Source organism: Etheostoma cragini, chromosome 9, assembly GCF_013103735.1.
Source record: "Etheostoma cragini isolate CJK2018 chromosome 9, CSU_Ecrag_1.0, whole genome shotgun sequence".
Classification (NCBI taxonomy): Eukaryota; Metazoa; Chordata; class Actinopteri; order Perciformes; family Percidae; genus Etheostoma; species Etheostoma cragini.
In genome coordinates this window covers 16,596,364-16,611,363 of record NC_048415.1, presented here as the reverse complement: position 1 = coordinate 16,611,363, position 15,000 = coordinate 16,596,364, and the positions used below count along the sequence as shown (strand labels likewise).

General features: G+C 42.8%; 1 protein-coding gene across 1 annotated transcript in view; it reads left to right on the top strand.

The window, feature by feature from the left end:
- The window catches only part of trabd2b (TraB domain containing 2B), a 68,701-nt gene that overhangs the window by 31,762 nt on the left and 21,939 nt on the right, over positions 1-15,000 (top strand). The window contains exons 3-4 of the mRNA XM_034882006.1: positions 7,874-8,020; positions 14,369-14,543. Of these exons, the coding sequence (XP_034737897.1) occupies positions 7,874-8,020; positions 14,369-14,543 (322 nt within the window). The remainder of the gene's footprint in view (positions 1-7,873; positions 8,021-14,368; positions 14,544-15,000) is intronic.

Below are 15,000 nucleotides of genomic sequence, written 5' to 3'. Positions count from 1 at the left end.
AGGAGTGAGAACGGGTTGACGTCACATGTATGCGGTCAAATTCACACACTAACACACACACACACACACACACACACACGGTGGATGCAGGAAAACCCCAGATGAGACGTACAGGACAACCTAAATTGAGTCGTTATTGTTATTGTTAATGTTATTATCGTTATATAAGTGCAATGATAAGTTAAAGTCCAATAAGTAACGTTACTTTATCAAACCGTATGAATGTGTGTCCCAGCCTGGGACAGGAAATTAACTAACAATAAAAAAAGATCAACAAGCCACTGAAAGACATGTTCAAATTTGATTAATTCAATACATATTGAATTCCATTCAATCCTAAATCCACCAGCTATTTTCATTTTATACTAATATTTTCAGCACCCTGAGGCTTTGTGTTAAGGTTTCTCTGAAATCTCAGCCCAAAGTAGTTTTATTCTCCCCAAAACAAGTTTCTATAAAAAAAAAAATCACAACTTTGTCTTTAACTTTCTGTCTCCCACAACCTTATTGCAACAAACATACAAAAAGCATTGCAATTTTTATCGCAATTATTTTATAAAATCTCCCGCAACATCAGGCATTTTGGGCCACAATAATCTAAAAAAGACAGCGAAATCCTGAAGGGATTGATTATAAAAGTTGCAATAATTAAGTAGCAAAACCCTAACCCTTTAAAGAAGATTACATTCACTTTTAATATATTTTTGACCACCTGTAAAATTTGACTTAACACTGACGTTATCACTTTATAAAAAGGATTAATCAAAATGTCTAATGTCTAGGAGAAACAAAGCAACATTAGCAAGGATTTGGAGTCTTATTTTAGGACATTTTAGGAATGTACGTCCAATATTTAGTCTTCTTTTAGCCTGAGGAAAATATCGAGCCCTCTAGCCGCTAAATGCTCACCAGCTAGTTGCTAATCTTGTCTGTCTGCTGTTCAGTGCGGAGCTTTTCCATTTAAAAAGAAAAACTGCCTGCTGTGGTTTGAAATAAGGTTGATGAAAGTGGTGAGACTAAACCCAATTGTTTGGCTGTAAAAACCAAAACAAATGAGCTAAAAGATGCTAAAACTCTGGGAACTGATCATTTTTCTGTGAGTCTGTCATGAGTTATAAACTCAATGTAAACAGTCTTTTGATCTATTGAACATAGAAATACTGATAAGTGCATTTTTACCTTTACATCTTTACCTTTTGTGTTTTTGTATTTACTTTTGGTGGCATTGGACAGATTTTCCTTCCTCTGCCTGTCACCTTTACCTATCAGGCTACTCCTGTTAGGTTCAGCTGTGTTGTCCTAATATATCTTCACACAGACTAATTCCTATTCAACAGCTTTGGCCCCTTACAGTTATAAGAAAGCAAAAGCTAGTACAATTCCCTTCTAGAATTTTCCACCACTCTTTCACAACCTCTGCTTGTGGGCATGAGGGACCAGCTGTGTGCTTTTTCAGTCCAGATCAAGTGATACTTTATTATTTTCTCTGTTTTCTGGGGAGCCAGGAAAGCTGCCAAGTCAAACAGTGGGGTTTGTTTGTGGACAAGTGTAGGGGCGACACCCCACCCTCCATTCACTGGAGACTTATTAAGAGGAGAGACAGGAGGCTCTAGGGACTGGAGGGTGGGGTGTCGCCCCTACACTACAGGACCTACAGGCACCCATACATATACACATACTGTAGTATGTGTATATGTATGGGTGCCTGTAGGTCTGGTTTTATTGGAGGAAAGAAGATAAACAAGCGGAGAAGAGCAAGCAGAGTAAGGAGGATCGTAGTGGAGGTGGAAAGAAGGAACTTTAGTCAGAGGAAGGAAGGAGGAGAAAAAGATGTATGAGGGGGCTAAGAGAGGGATAACGCCCATCATTAGACCTTCACCCCCTGCTTCAGAGAGGAAATAAGACAGGACGGAAGGAAGAAGGAGGGGAAAGAATAGGGGGCTTTCTGCGGATGCGGAGAGCAGCAGGCCTTTGCCACTGGGATTGTCCCTCTGGTAATCCCTGGATTTCCTAGGCTGAGGCAGGAGGTAGACCAGGCAGAGAAAGAAAGGGAATGAGATGAGAGAGAAAGGAAGTGGGAAGAGAAAGAAAGGCAGAGACAAAGGGGAAACAATATTCAAAATATTGGCACTACCTGGAAAATATCTGAAATGTCTTCTCATTCATTTTCTGCAATATGTGGTTTGTGTACAGGTATCGCTTAAAGGTTTGGGTGCTTATGGATGGTTGTATATGTGAGTGAGTGAGTGAGTGAGTGAGTGAGTGAGTGAGTGAGTGAGTGAGTGAGCGTGCGAGAGAGCGAGCAGGCGTGCGTGCATGCGTGCCTGCGTGCGTAACGTGGGTATTAACAGGGATAAAGATTTGGAAAAAAGCACGGCTCTGGCTTGCCATAGCTCATGCCAGATGTGACGAGTTGAAAGTGCGGTTTACCTTCAAATAACCAAACAAACAAGGCGCCGAAGGGCTGTAAAACTATTTCGGCAACACTCTGACGTTGTTGGTTGCGTTTGAGGCATTTTAATGCTCAGTGTTTTCTTTAAAGCTCTCGAAAGGTTCCAGGATTTCCTTGGAGAGCAATAAGAAAGAGAAAGTCTTAAAGGGCATTGTTGATAGAACTGTAGGAGACAACAGTGAAGCTATCATGTGAGACTGTCCAGACAACTTTGATGTGGTCTTGTGTGACACCATCTTTCCACTCTAATGTATTCAAGGTGCTTTTTAAAGCTAGCACGGACTAAAGGGTCAAACAACATCAGGCTTTTAAATACCTCAGCCACTGCTATATGCTTTTTCAAGCATGCAGTCATACTGAGATAGTACAACTTAAAAGAAAACGGACACCTTTGTGTTTTTTATGAAGTGTGTGGCCGTGAAGAGGAGAGCTTACTCACACAAATTGGTTTCCACCCTTTTTTTGGGGCTTTTCTGTGGGGAACAGGGATGAGCTATCGCACTTCTCCTATTCTTGGGTTGCACTGGATGTTATTTCAACTCCCTACTTCCTTCCCTTCCATCACCCCAGGATGCTGTGAACCCAATCCCCTCTTGCCGTCTGTAGCTGGAGCCTAGGGGAGGGGACGCTGGCTCAGCCCAGATGAACCCAGCAGTGCATGTCCTGGGTCAGGGATCTAGATCTCTTTCTCGGGCGATGAAACACAAGCGGCTCTCAGCGAGACGAGAGCGGTCGAGGGGAAAGCACCACCCTCAAACTGTTTGTACCGTTTTCTTTATCAGAGGCTGATTAAATGACCAGGCACAAAGACAGAGAGTTAAATTCCCTTTCTGTTGGGATGGTCTGAATTCAAAGAGGCTACAAAAACTTTAAGAATCCACTGATAAATGAAATGAGCTGCCATAAATGCCATCAACAATAGCACCATGTTTTCAGCGATTAATAGCTTCTATTACATATTTACTGTTTTATGGAAACTAAGACCACTCCTTCCATTAACCAGAGAAATTATGAGCTGTGCTTTGTGTCACAGCTTGTCACTCCTACGTCTGCTCCACATAAAGTATGCTTGTCTGGAAGAGGAAAAAAAAGATAATATCAAATACAAGCATTTTACTTGCTTTTACTTGATAGAAACTATATTATCTCATAGTTTGAAAATTCATAATAAATACAGTACGGACCGAGTTTGCAGTTCTTTGTGTCCTATCAACAGTTTTAAAGATCTCTCTTTTCTAACAGCCTTCTATGGGGAAAATGCTTTTTGGGCTGCAGGGAATTTTTGAATTTTAATATTGCAGCATGCTATTATCAGCCACTTTGGTCCAGACTGAAATATTTCTACTAGTGGAGAGATTGGCATTACTTTTAGTACAGATATTGATGGTTTCCATAGCAAGAGTCCTACTGAAACTGTGGTGGTCCCTTGACTTAATATATCAAACTTTTAAGTTGTCCTTTATAAAATGATAAACAAAAGATGGTGAACATGATAAACATTGTAATTGCTAAACATCAGCATGTTAGCATGCTGACCTTAGCATTTATCTGAAAGCACCCCTGTGCGTAAGTTTAAGGCTGGAAGGTTTTACATTGGAGGGTTTAAAAACTAAAACAGTCTCAGATGTTTAGAGGGGAAAATCACCTTTTAGTGGAACTGCTCACAACTCACAGACGTGTGATCTCAAGTAGACACTGCTCCATTGCATCAAAAGGTCACAAACCCAAAACGTTGGCAACCGTTGCAGTTAGGCCATCCATGTGATTTCCTATGGTAGCAGCCAGTGTGACAAATAAAGAAGTGGTGATTTATTACTGGCATGATGTTCATAACATCTGAGAGGACAACAATTGAAAAATAGGAGTAGGAAAAAAATGATGCATCTACTGAGAGAAATAGCTTTGTTTAAGAAAGAAGTAGATGTGTAAAGGAACACACTTTCTCAGATTGCCTGACTGACACTGGCACACACTGCCATGCTTTCATGCAGCTGACTGCCTGGTTATACCCAGAACCCATGCCAGGCCTACTGTATACCCGTACACTGTGTATACCAGCTAACCCGGACGCTTCAATGCACTTATGGAGAAGAATCACCTCCATCTGTACAACACATGCCTCACTCTCGGAGAACAAGGCTCTATTTGTATTATGCCATTCTTTCACACGTTTTTTTTTTTCCTCTGTTCTCCTCTTGCTATTCCTCCTTCATTCCTTTGCTCTTTCTTCCTGTTGTGGAATAGTATCTCATTGTCTTACCACATCTAAGAGAGACGAGGTAAGCAATGGATAGAACAATTAAAAGGGATGGCTTGGGGAAAGTGGGCATTAGGGAGGGAAAAAGATGGAAGCAGACAGGATTGAAACTTCAATATCTGTGCATTTACTGCTGTTGTCAAGGATGTGTGCTTTTAGTGAGCTTTGACCGACTCATACAGCTGTAAAGTGAAAAAGAATCCTGAGTATTATATTTTCTTCTCTTCGCCAGAGTTCAGTGTTTGGCCTCCACAGTTTGACACTTCCTTCTGTTGTATCACGGCCCAAAGCCCTTTAGTACTATCCATCACTCACATTCACCAATTCCGATTTAAGGAGGTATAACAGGGGAGGGATGTAGTCGACAAGAGTGAGCTCTTTCGGTTCCAGTGCCTTGTCATCGGCACCTACTCATGCTTCAGACCTGTAAAACCTTCAAACAAGCTAACACTATTGCTAGCAAACAGCCAGGATTTAACGCACTTCAAGTTCAATTGCTGCAATGCACACAGATGTTGATAAATTACATTTTCTGTTCTCTTTTTCAATGTTGCTCCCACTCCTGCCCTACCCCATTATTTTCATTGTTTTCTTTCCAAAGTTCGCTAATGAATTTAATTTTTGGAACGCTGCGCTCAAATCGCAGCTTCCAAGACCAGCCGTATGCTGTGCTCCTTCCAGCTTTGTTCTTATAAAGCATTCCTTTAATCACAATGGGAGTTTCTCACGCATGTATTAGATGAGACGCGGGGGAAAGACCTGCAGTAGTAAACTATGTGGTGAGCAGAGTCAAAGTTAGTTATACTGAAAAGGCCTGGCTGTAATAGAGCCAGTCTGTCAGAGTGAGTGGACCACTTCAGCATGAGAACACCCACTCTATCAGCCAACACGTGCGTGCGTGCGCGCGCGCACACACACACACACACACACACACACACACACACACACACACATCCACATGTATGCGTATACATGCGAGCACGCACACAGAGAATGTTTGCGTTTCCCTCCTCTCCCCCTCAGCCTCCCCTGCAGTGATTGACATGCTCTTTCATTCAGCCTAGCACAAACTCAGGCACCATGGTAACAGCTGCAGAGATGTTCTTTCCCCAGGAGACGGACAATATTGAAATAACAACTCCCTTAACAACGCAGCACACACACACACACACACACACACACACACACACACACACACACACACACACACACACACGCTTCCTTACCATGCATCCTCTACTGAACCCTTACGTGTGTCATCGCTGGTGCTGTTTGCATGTTAAGCAAAACTACCAGAGCTGGCAACATTGCAAACAGCCTTGCAGGTGTGTGTGCTCTACCAGCTCCAGCCACTGACTCCATCCAGGGCCCTCTCAGGTGTTTCTCTTGGAAAACCCTTTGAGACGTGGCAGAGCGCCCTGTGGGTCAAGGACTGTCGGCAGAGGCAACTTACTTACACAGAATTAGCATTTGCAGAAGCATAATTAGCTACTGTAGCTAGTTAGCCACCGGGCAGAACTACACTAGAGGCTTTAGCCTCTCTGGGCCTGGCATCACACCTAGACAAGACCTTCAGTTTAGAGCTATAAAAGAAGCTTGTGTGAGATGGAAAAAGAAGCTGAAATGAGGTATAGTGTTATTACTCAAACAGCAGGGGGGCTTCTGGGTTTGGGAAGTCTGGTGCTGAGATATAAGCTGAGAAAAGCACAAAGCCATATTTTTTTCAGAACTCAAAAGGTCACAGGTTTGATCGAGGCCCATTCCTGGATTGTGCACCTCTGTCACGGCGACAGCGCAGCGCTAAGCATTTAAGAGACGGTACTTGAGGATGAAATGTGTCAACAACAAAAAAAAGATGTGACTCAGTTCTTGGTCGTGCAGTGGGAAGGAGGGCTCAGGATCCAGCGCTGGCAGAGAGATGGACACTTAGACAAGAAAGGAGGGTAATTTGAGTGTTAAATGCAGTTAGCTCATCAGCTGTCTCTTTGCATTATGGAAAAATTAGCACTAAAGCAAAAATGAGCTTACAAGACTGGTTAGCAAGCACAATGACCTCAGAGAGACGGAGAGAGAAAGTCACAAGGTTGAGCTTAGAGCTTGCTTGTGATTATCCCAGCGGAAGGGTTACCTGGAGTTGAAACATTCAATACGCACGATATGGGCATTTATGATTGCAAAAACATAAGTTAATTGAGTGAATTACGACTTAGACTTTTGACATCGGGCTCAATCAGTTGTGCAGCTGTATCGGTCTTAAGCTGCTCCACAAATCATCTGGGCCTGGATGCTGACGTTCTCCCTGTAGTATTTTCCAAAGCTGTAGTCAAGGTTACTTGGTAATTAGGATCGTGGACATGGATCAGCTTGTTTGAAGATATAATGAGCCCTGTCACTTATTCTGATCAAGTCAACTGAAAGTCTCCCTGGTGCAATGTGGAACTGTGTGAAATCTGCTGTACACAGAAAGAGAAACATATCCCAGATAACACACCTCTGGTTCCTGTAAGAGAGCTCAACAGTGATTGACAACTCAATCACGTTTGCCAGGCCAGTCAGAGGTGGCGTGGGATTGTAGAGGGCGGGAGCAGCGAGGTTAACCCCTGGTGTTGAAGACAGCTGTGGAGCTGGCTGGCGGCTGCACTCTATAAATTCTCTCTAAAGAGGGTTTACTTATGATTTTAATGGCTGCTGTAAATTTAAAGCACCCTGGCCTGGTGAAAGAGAAAGAAGGGTTATTTTTTTAAGGGGTCTTTCTCTCCCTCTCTCTATATATCTCTCTCTCACTCCCTCTCTTTCTCTCTCTCTCGCCCTCCCTTTCTTCCCGTTTTCTCCTTCCTTTAGAAGAAAGTCTGTGGAGTTTTGCCATGTCTCTTGTGGTCTGCCTTTTACCTGTAGTCAGCCTGTATGGAAAGTATATGAAAATATCCTGAGAGAAATGAACACGCTGCAAAACAACTTATGTTTCACCAAAACGCAGGAATAACAGCTTCATTGTATATTAAAGATCAAATTATACTTAAAAGAGGAACACTGGCGACGGTTGCACAATTTCTCCCCCTTCCTGGAAAATACCTCTTGGGCGCAGACCAGAGAATTCAGAGTTTGTGGCTGCAGAAAGTAACAGCACTCTTCTTCTCTTCGCGTCTCTCTCTCTCTCCCTGCAGGTGCTGTTTGCTTTGAACCAGACACTGCTGCAGCACGAGAGCGTCCGAGCAGGCAGCCTGCAGGGCTCCTACACTACCGAGGACCTCATTACTCACTACAACTGTGGAGACCTCAGCTCCATCATCTTCAACCATGACACTTCCCAGGTTATTCTCCGCCTGTAAAATTCTTAGATAACCTGCAGAAATGTTCCCTTAAAAATTCATCCCAAAACGAAAAGTATAATAAAATCAGTCACTATTTGCTTTCCTTTGTGTTAACTTTTGCAGCTTCATTAAAGAGTAAACAGAAAAACACTGTTTCAAAAAGGGCAAATAAAGACCATAACATAAGTATGAACTGCTTGCCAAGCATAATACAAATGCCATTATTGCACTTTGCTCAAAACCCCCCAAATTATCTCCCGTATTTTCCCCTCTGCTGTATAGGGCTGCCCCTTCTTAGTCAACTAATTGCTTGATTTGGTCTTACTCAACTAAAAGATGATAAATGCGTTTGCGTAAAATCTACGCTGTTGCTACGTACATACAGTGGAGACACAAACCCACTTCAGACCCTAGTAACTACATGTTGTGGCGATGCACGTTCCTCGACCGTGGCTTGGTAGCATTGCATTCCCCCCCCCCCCGACTCATTTCCTCATTCTCCTTCTCCATAAACAACATAAAATCAAAGAGAGGGTTAACTTTTCCTGCTACAAATATTACCACCGTGCTCAGAAAGCACAGGGGGGACACTTTGTTTCTCTCAATGTGACTCTAGAGAGTCACTACTTGCTCCGCAGCTAATCACGCCACTCTCTCACTCACTCTTCCACACCGCACCACACACACACATGCCATTCCTGGCATTAGATCGACGCACACACCAGCGCACAAGTATAAACACCAAGCCACTTACATAGACTACGGCGAAAGCTCTGCGTGGAACCTCCGCACAACCATAAATTAAGCTTAAGACTTTTTTGGTCAATTAGTAACTTTAATGTTTTTTTCATGGTGAATGACTTATTTCTAGGAAATGTATTAGCACATGTCTGGTAAACACAAGATTTAAAGTGGTGTTATTTGCATGATTCTTTTTGAAGAAACTGAGTTTCACGGATCTGTCGGTTAAATCAGCAAATCGATTAGTCGTCAAAATTGTATGAGTGTTAGTCGACTAAGTATTTTTTTAGTGGACAACAGTCCTACTGCTGTAAAGTTCTTGTGGCTTTATGCCCAAAACCCAAACCTTTCAGACCCTCGATTTGAGTTGGCAACCCTCTCATGCCACTTCTCCGCCCTTATGCTATCGTCACCTCAAATTTTTAGGCTTGCACATCAATTCTGCAAAACTGCACATTGCCATTTTAATCCCTCTCAGCCTCAAGTTACTTGATAGTCTGGCACTTTAATAGCCTTCAGCCGTAAATACGCCATCTGACCTCCTCTGACTTTGTGTTTCCTAACATAGCCATTGCTCCTTCAGCGAAGGCCTCCTTGTCGGTCTTCACAACCAGCTCTGCTAGCTGTTAAAAGGCCATTCAAAATATAGGACACACACATACGTTGGTAGAGCGTTCAGTAGCTCTCACTCTGATTCTACCCTCGAATGCAGATTTACTGGAAAGCCAATTCAATTATGCTGTGTCAAGGGGCTGCCTCTAGCTCACCCAGTAAGAGCGTTCACCCCATGTGGACTGAGTCCTGCAGTGGCCTGGGTTTGGTATCTGACCTGCAGCCCTTTGCTGCATGTCATCCCCCATGTTTCCCCCCCTGTCCTGTCCCTCCACTGTCATTAATAAAAGGGAAAAGCCCCCCCAAAAAAACATTATGCTGTGTTAACCACCCTCACTAATACTCAAGTCTCATTAAACCTAACCACACCACGTAACCTCAAGTCAGCGCTCAACAACAGAGATTCCACATCATTTACACGAGTTACACACAGTGAGAGAAAGTATGCCCAACTTCAGACACATCTCACCATGCCTCTCCTGTTAAACCTTAACAAAAGGCATATCTCCCTTTTTTTTCACTCCCCCTTGTCTATCCATCACATTTTCTGGGGGGGTTATGAAAGCTTGTTAGCCACAGTTTCACCTACAGTCCAGCGGCTACAGTCGTCTCCTGCGTGAGTGCTATCAATCATACCAGTTCAGCACTACTCCTTATGTCATAATAACATGTATTAAAATTCCCCAGCACATGCTAGAGCAATCAGACGCCTGACTGTAGTGTCTGCTTCTGTAGCCTGGTGATCTATAGCAGGTGTGTGTGTGTGTGTGTGTGTGCGTGCGTACGCGTGTGTGAACTTCCAACGCCGTCAAAGAGCAGGAGTTTTTTGATAGATAGGAACTAATCCAAACGCCTCCAACACTCCGGATGCTCTCCTATTTCAATCTTCATCAAATTAGAAAGAGACCAATGATGCCTTAGAGCAAAGGCCACCTGAGTGATGCAGGACACGGTAATGCTTTTCAATACTGGTCCAGGATCTATCACTAACATAAAGTCAAAGATAAACAAAGAGAGGAAGAGACAGATAAGAACGAACAGGGACATAAATCAAGGTTTGTAATAGCAAAAACACAAAGACAAGTAGGAAAGAAGCAACTTCAAAGAACTGACTGCAAAATGTTGCCACTGAATAGTTCACATGGAAATTGCTGTAGACGTACAGTAGCACCAAGATGAAAGTTGATCGAAAAGAAAGGTAGGGAAAGGTAAAATGAAAGGACGAGAAAGGAAAGGTAAATAAGAGAAGGGAAATAGAAGGGAAAGAGAACAGATGATAAAAACGGACTTCAAAGAGACACATTCTAAAAAAAGAATAGAAGAGAGTAAATTGCTAGCAGTGCACACGGACTGAGCAAGTGAGTGATCCCAATAGTGAAAAAGCAAAGAAATATCTCCCTGTCACTCCAAATTTCCTCTGCAGGTTGCGATACAAAGCAGCTAATGGCGTTTCCTGTGATAAGTTATCTGTATTTACCGCTACACTCCCACCTTGACCCCTCTCCGACCTAACACTTTCTTCTCTCGTCATGAATCACTTTCGCTTTTCTCACTCATCATCAGAGCAATGTTGAAGCACTCCATCTCCAACTCTCTCTTATTCACCCAACTGTTCTTTATTTGATTTATGAATCATGAACCTCTGTCAATCCAGATGAACCCGGGTCATTTTGCCCTGAAAAAACACAAAGACACTAGAAGGCTCCGGGCTTGTTTGTTCTGGCTTTCTTTCTTCACTGAGTAACTAGAGACAAGTGAGTAATGTGGCTTATGTCACACAAACCATTTGGGTTTGATCAGGCCTTGAAATTAACAACCAACAGCCCGCCAAGTGTGAGTAAAACCTAACCGTGGCAGATAACATCATTGTGCTACCTGCCACAGTTAATAATTGTGATCATTTAATTCACAAGGGATCTGCATACATGGTTTTATCTTTGTGAATTGCGGAAGCTAATCCTAAAAATAGAAAATGTCTAAACTTTCCACAGAACTTGGAGTTTTTTGATAAATTTAAGGCAAAAATATAGCTAGTAGAATTTTTTTCTGTGCCAGCTTGAGAAAGGGGAGGTGGGGCTGTCCTTGTTTCCCTGTAAAATGTCCCGTTCTTACACACCGGTATTAACTGCCTCCGCACACATTTGACGTGAATGTTTGCAAAAGATGACTTACTGATTTAGCATTACACTTTTATAACATTGTCGGACTTACGATGGACAGTTCCAAAATCGCAAAGTATCAAAATCGATGCAGCAGAAACAGAGATGACATTTTTTTTTTTTTTTCTATGCCACAACCTAATGCCTACATTACCAACAATGCCATGCAATGTCCGGGATTCCCCATATTTATGGTCATTAGCCACAAGCTGACTAAAGTGACTGACTTAGTACTCCCCAAGACCTGTAAACAGAGTTTGATGTGTAAAATGTAATACACATCACAAATAGTCCACAACTTGCTTCGGTGCTGCAGGAAATTCTGCCGGAAGCAAGTGTTTTTGCCGATGTCGGTTTCCCGGTGTTGGAAACTTAAACTCCGGTGGATGTCTGAGGACTATGGGTAAATGCTCCTCAGATCTCTGCATGGTAAATCCAGACAGCTAGCTAGACTATATTTCCAATCTGAGTTTTTTTATTGTACAACTAAAACAACTTTTGAACGTACACATGTTCCACCAAAACAAGTTCCTTCCCGAGGCTACTTTGCAGCGGCACCGTGCTGAGCTTAGCACATCCCCATGACGATTGTGACTGGTTTAAAGAAATGCCAATAAACTAGAGCAGTTTTTCTCCCATCCCCGCTATGTGGACTGGCCGGACCCTCCACCATAGCATGTGGAGGATGGTCTGGCAAACTGAGACTACATCACAAAGGAAATAAATAAATATGCCGGTGTAAATTACAACCTTTCAACCATTATGTGAAACACAACATACTGTAGGAGGGGCAGTTAAGGCGGTGAGAGATAATGTGTCAGATACAGATTTTGGAAGGATGCTGGAGAGCAGCACCTTGTTTACATGTGGTATAATTAATCTCCTCATGTACCACACATTGATTTATGCACCATTACCAGCTGTTCTACTGTTGTGTCAACTTGTAACTCAGTTTCAGACAGCGACTCTTTGTATGCATGTGTGTGTTCTTGTCACACTCAAAATACAACTCCAGATGAAAAACATCTGCATATGTGCACTCAGAGGCACAATGGAAACTCAAAAACATACTGTAAAACAAAGCCCCAAGTCCTTCTTTCTTAAAGGGGCGCTATGCAGTTTTCTTTCACGCTTTTTGCTCGCAGGTTTCTCTATAGAGCTTCCCTACAGCTTCAGAACAGAGCTCCTATGTTTACTTGTGTCTGACTCCTCGCTCAGTCAATCTGCAGTTTCCTCTTTCTCTGTTATTCCCACAATGCTTTCCTAAAGTTCTGTTTGTTTATTTCCGGCTCAGCCATAATGATAGTGTGCAAAAACTCGGAAAAAAATCAATAGCTACCTTGTTAGTCGGTTCCTGAATGGGCGTTAGTGAGCAGTGCCCTGAAGCAATTCGTTACATCGCGAGACCTGATATCACACGACACTTCCTGACGCTGAGTCCACCAACTCGCCAGCCAAAGGTTGCAAGGGTGTTATTTTACGCTCACAGGCGCCAGGGGGGAGCGAGACGACCACCATTCAAATAAAAAAAAGTCATATAACCATTCCAATGACTCCGAAGCTGTCCAGGTACGGTAAATTAAAAACTTCAGAGTTCCCCATTAAATCCCTCCATCGTTTGATTCTTTCCAATTTGAGAAGGTATACTGAAGGCTGGGTGACCTCAGGTGTACTCCTTGTTCGTACAAGAGAAACCAGTGAAGGGCAAAAAGTCAGTACAGAAACAGAGATTCCACAGAAACACTGTATTAACAGGGGGGGAGGACTGCTCAGGGGCCAGGCTTACACTCTGAAACGCTTTGTGCATAATATTGAGGCTTTTACAGATCCCAAACCTGCGTATGCCATTTGTTGATTTTCAGCAGATTTTTAGATAGCATTGCCATCCTCAAGTCCTGTCAAAATACGCTGATGGGCTACAATTTTCTAATTTAAAACTTATTTTTGAAGTCCCAAAATAGGAATTGCAACACAAGGAAAATACTTTTCAGCAAAAACAATCCTTAGTTAAGTAAAGACAGCAGAAAGAATGCCAGGAAGAGGGAACAGACCAAATGGAACATACTTTGGAGTATTGGGACCTATCTCTAATATTTCACGTTATTGCATATACTACATATATTAACAGAAAGAGCCCAAAAACTCAAATACAGGTACAACAATACCCTGACAGGAAGTGAAAGACCTAAAGACAAACTGTGTGTTTAGGTGTGTCAGTGAGTTGGATAGCTAAGACCCCTGCTGCCCCGCCACTGACCCCTGCTCATCTTCACAGATTAAGAGCCTGTTGAATCCACTGATGCAGCCAAGTGTGGAGCAGGGCCAGCGTGGTCTGTCTGAGCCTGCCTGGCTCCTCATAAATCACACAGCAATTAAAAACACATTCACACGCTCACACTGGTGGATACACTGCACTTGCACACGCACACACACACACACGCAAACAAATTAGTGTACACAGTCACATAAAAAAATGCTTGCAAGTGCATACACACACTCATGGTGTTGACACTTTTCTCCCCTCATTCTCTCTCCTTCATTCTCATATAAAACCAGTCTATAGAGCATAGCGCTGCATTGGTCATTTTTTGTCAAGCTGTCACGTCACAAATACTCCAAGTTTCCAGGTCTCACACTCACAGGGTAACACACACTTGCCAGGTTGTCACCAACACCGTCCTCTTCTTTCTTTCCATCTCATTTTCTATCCTTCTCAATTTCTTTTAACACCAGTTCTTTCATTTTGTGTTTGATGTATGCTTTAAATGAGCTTTTTACTTTGCTGTGGATTTTTTTATCAACAGTTTTTCAAATTTAAACTTTCTTTTTCTCTTAGCTGCCTCACTTCATCAACAGCTCCCTGCCCGCTCATGATCGCATGACCGCCCTGCAGATCGACAGCTACTTCCGCCAGGAGCTCATCTACAAACGCAACGAGCGAATGGCTCGCCGTGTGTCTGGCTTACTGCAGGGAAATCCCAACCAGACATACTTTTTTGCCTTTGGTGCAGGTAAGGGAGTCTCAGATACTGCATGGGGTGTGTTTAGAGTGAGATAAAGGTTTAGGCCACTTCAAAAGGCTACAATGAAAGACCAATGCTCCGCTGGTTATGTTATGTTTCTCTAAACAGCAGGCCAAACTACTACAATCCATCATGGCAGCAACTCCAACCTCAATCTCTATTTTGCATTTTGTGTGTGTGTGTGTGTGTGTGTGTGTGTGTTTTCATTTAATTGTGAAGAGAGATCAGGTTTGCTTTGGTCTGTAACACTGATTCTGTCAGCACTAATGTGTGTTTATAGTGAGCAATTTGCTCTCTTTTGTGTTTGAAAGCAAAGCTGGAGAAAAAGCAGCACAATAATAGTATACAATGGTTCCCAGAGCTCTGGCATGAAAAACTGGTTGTCTATACAAGTACACACACACACACACACACACACACACACACACACACACACACACACACA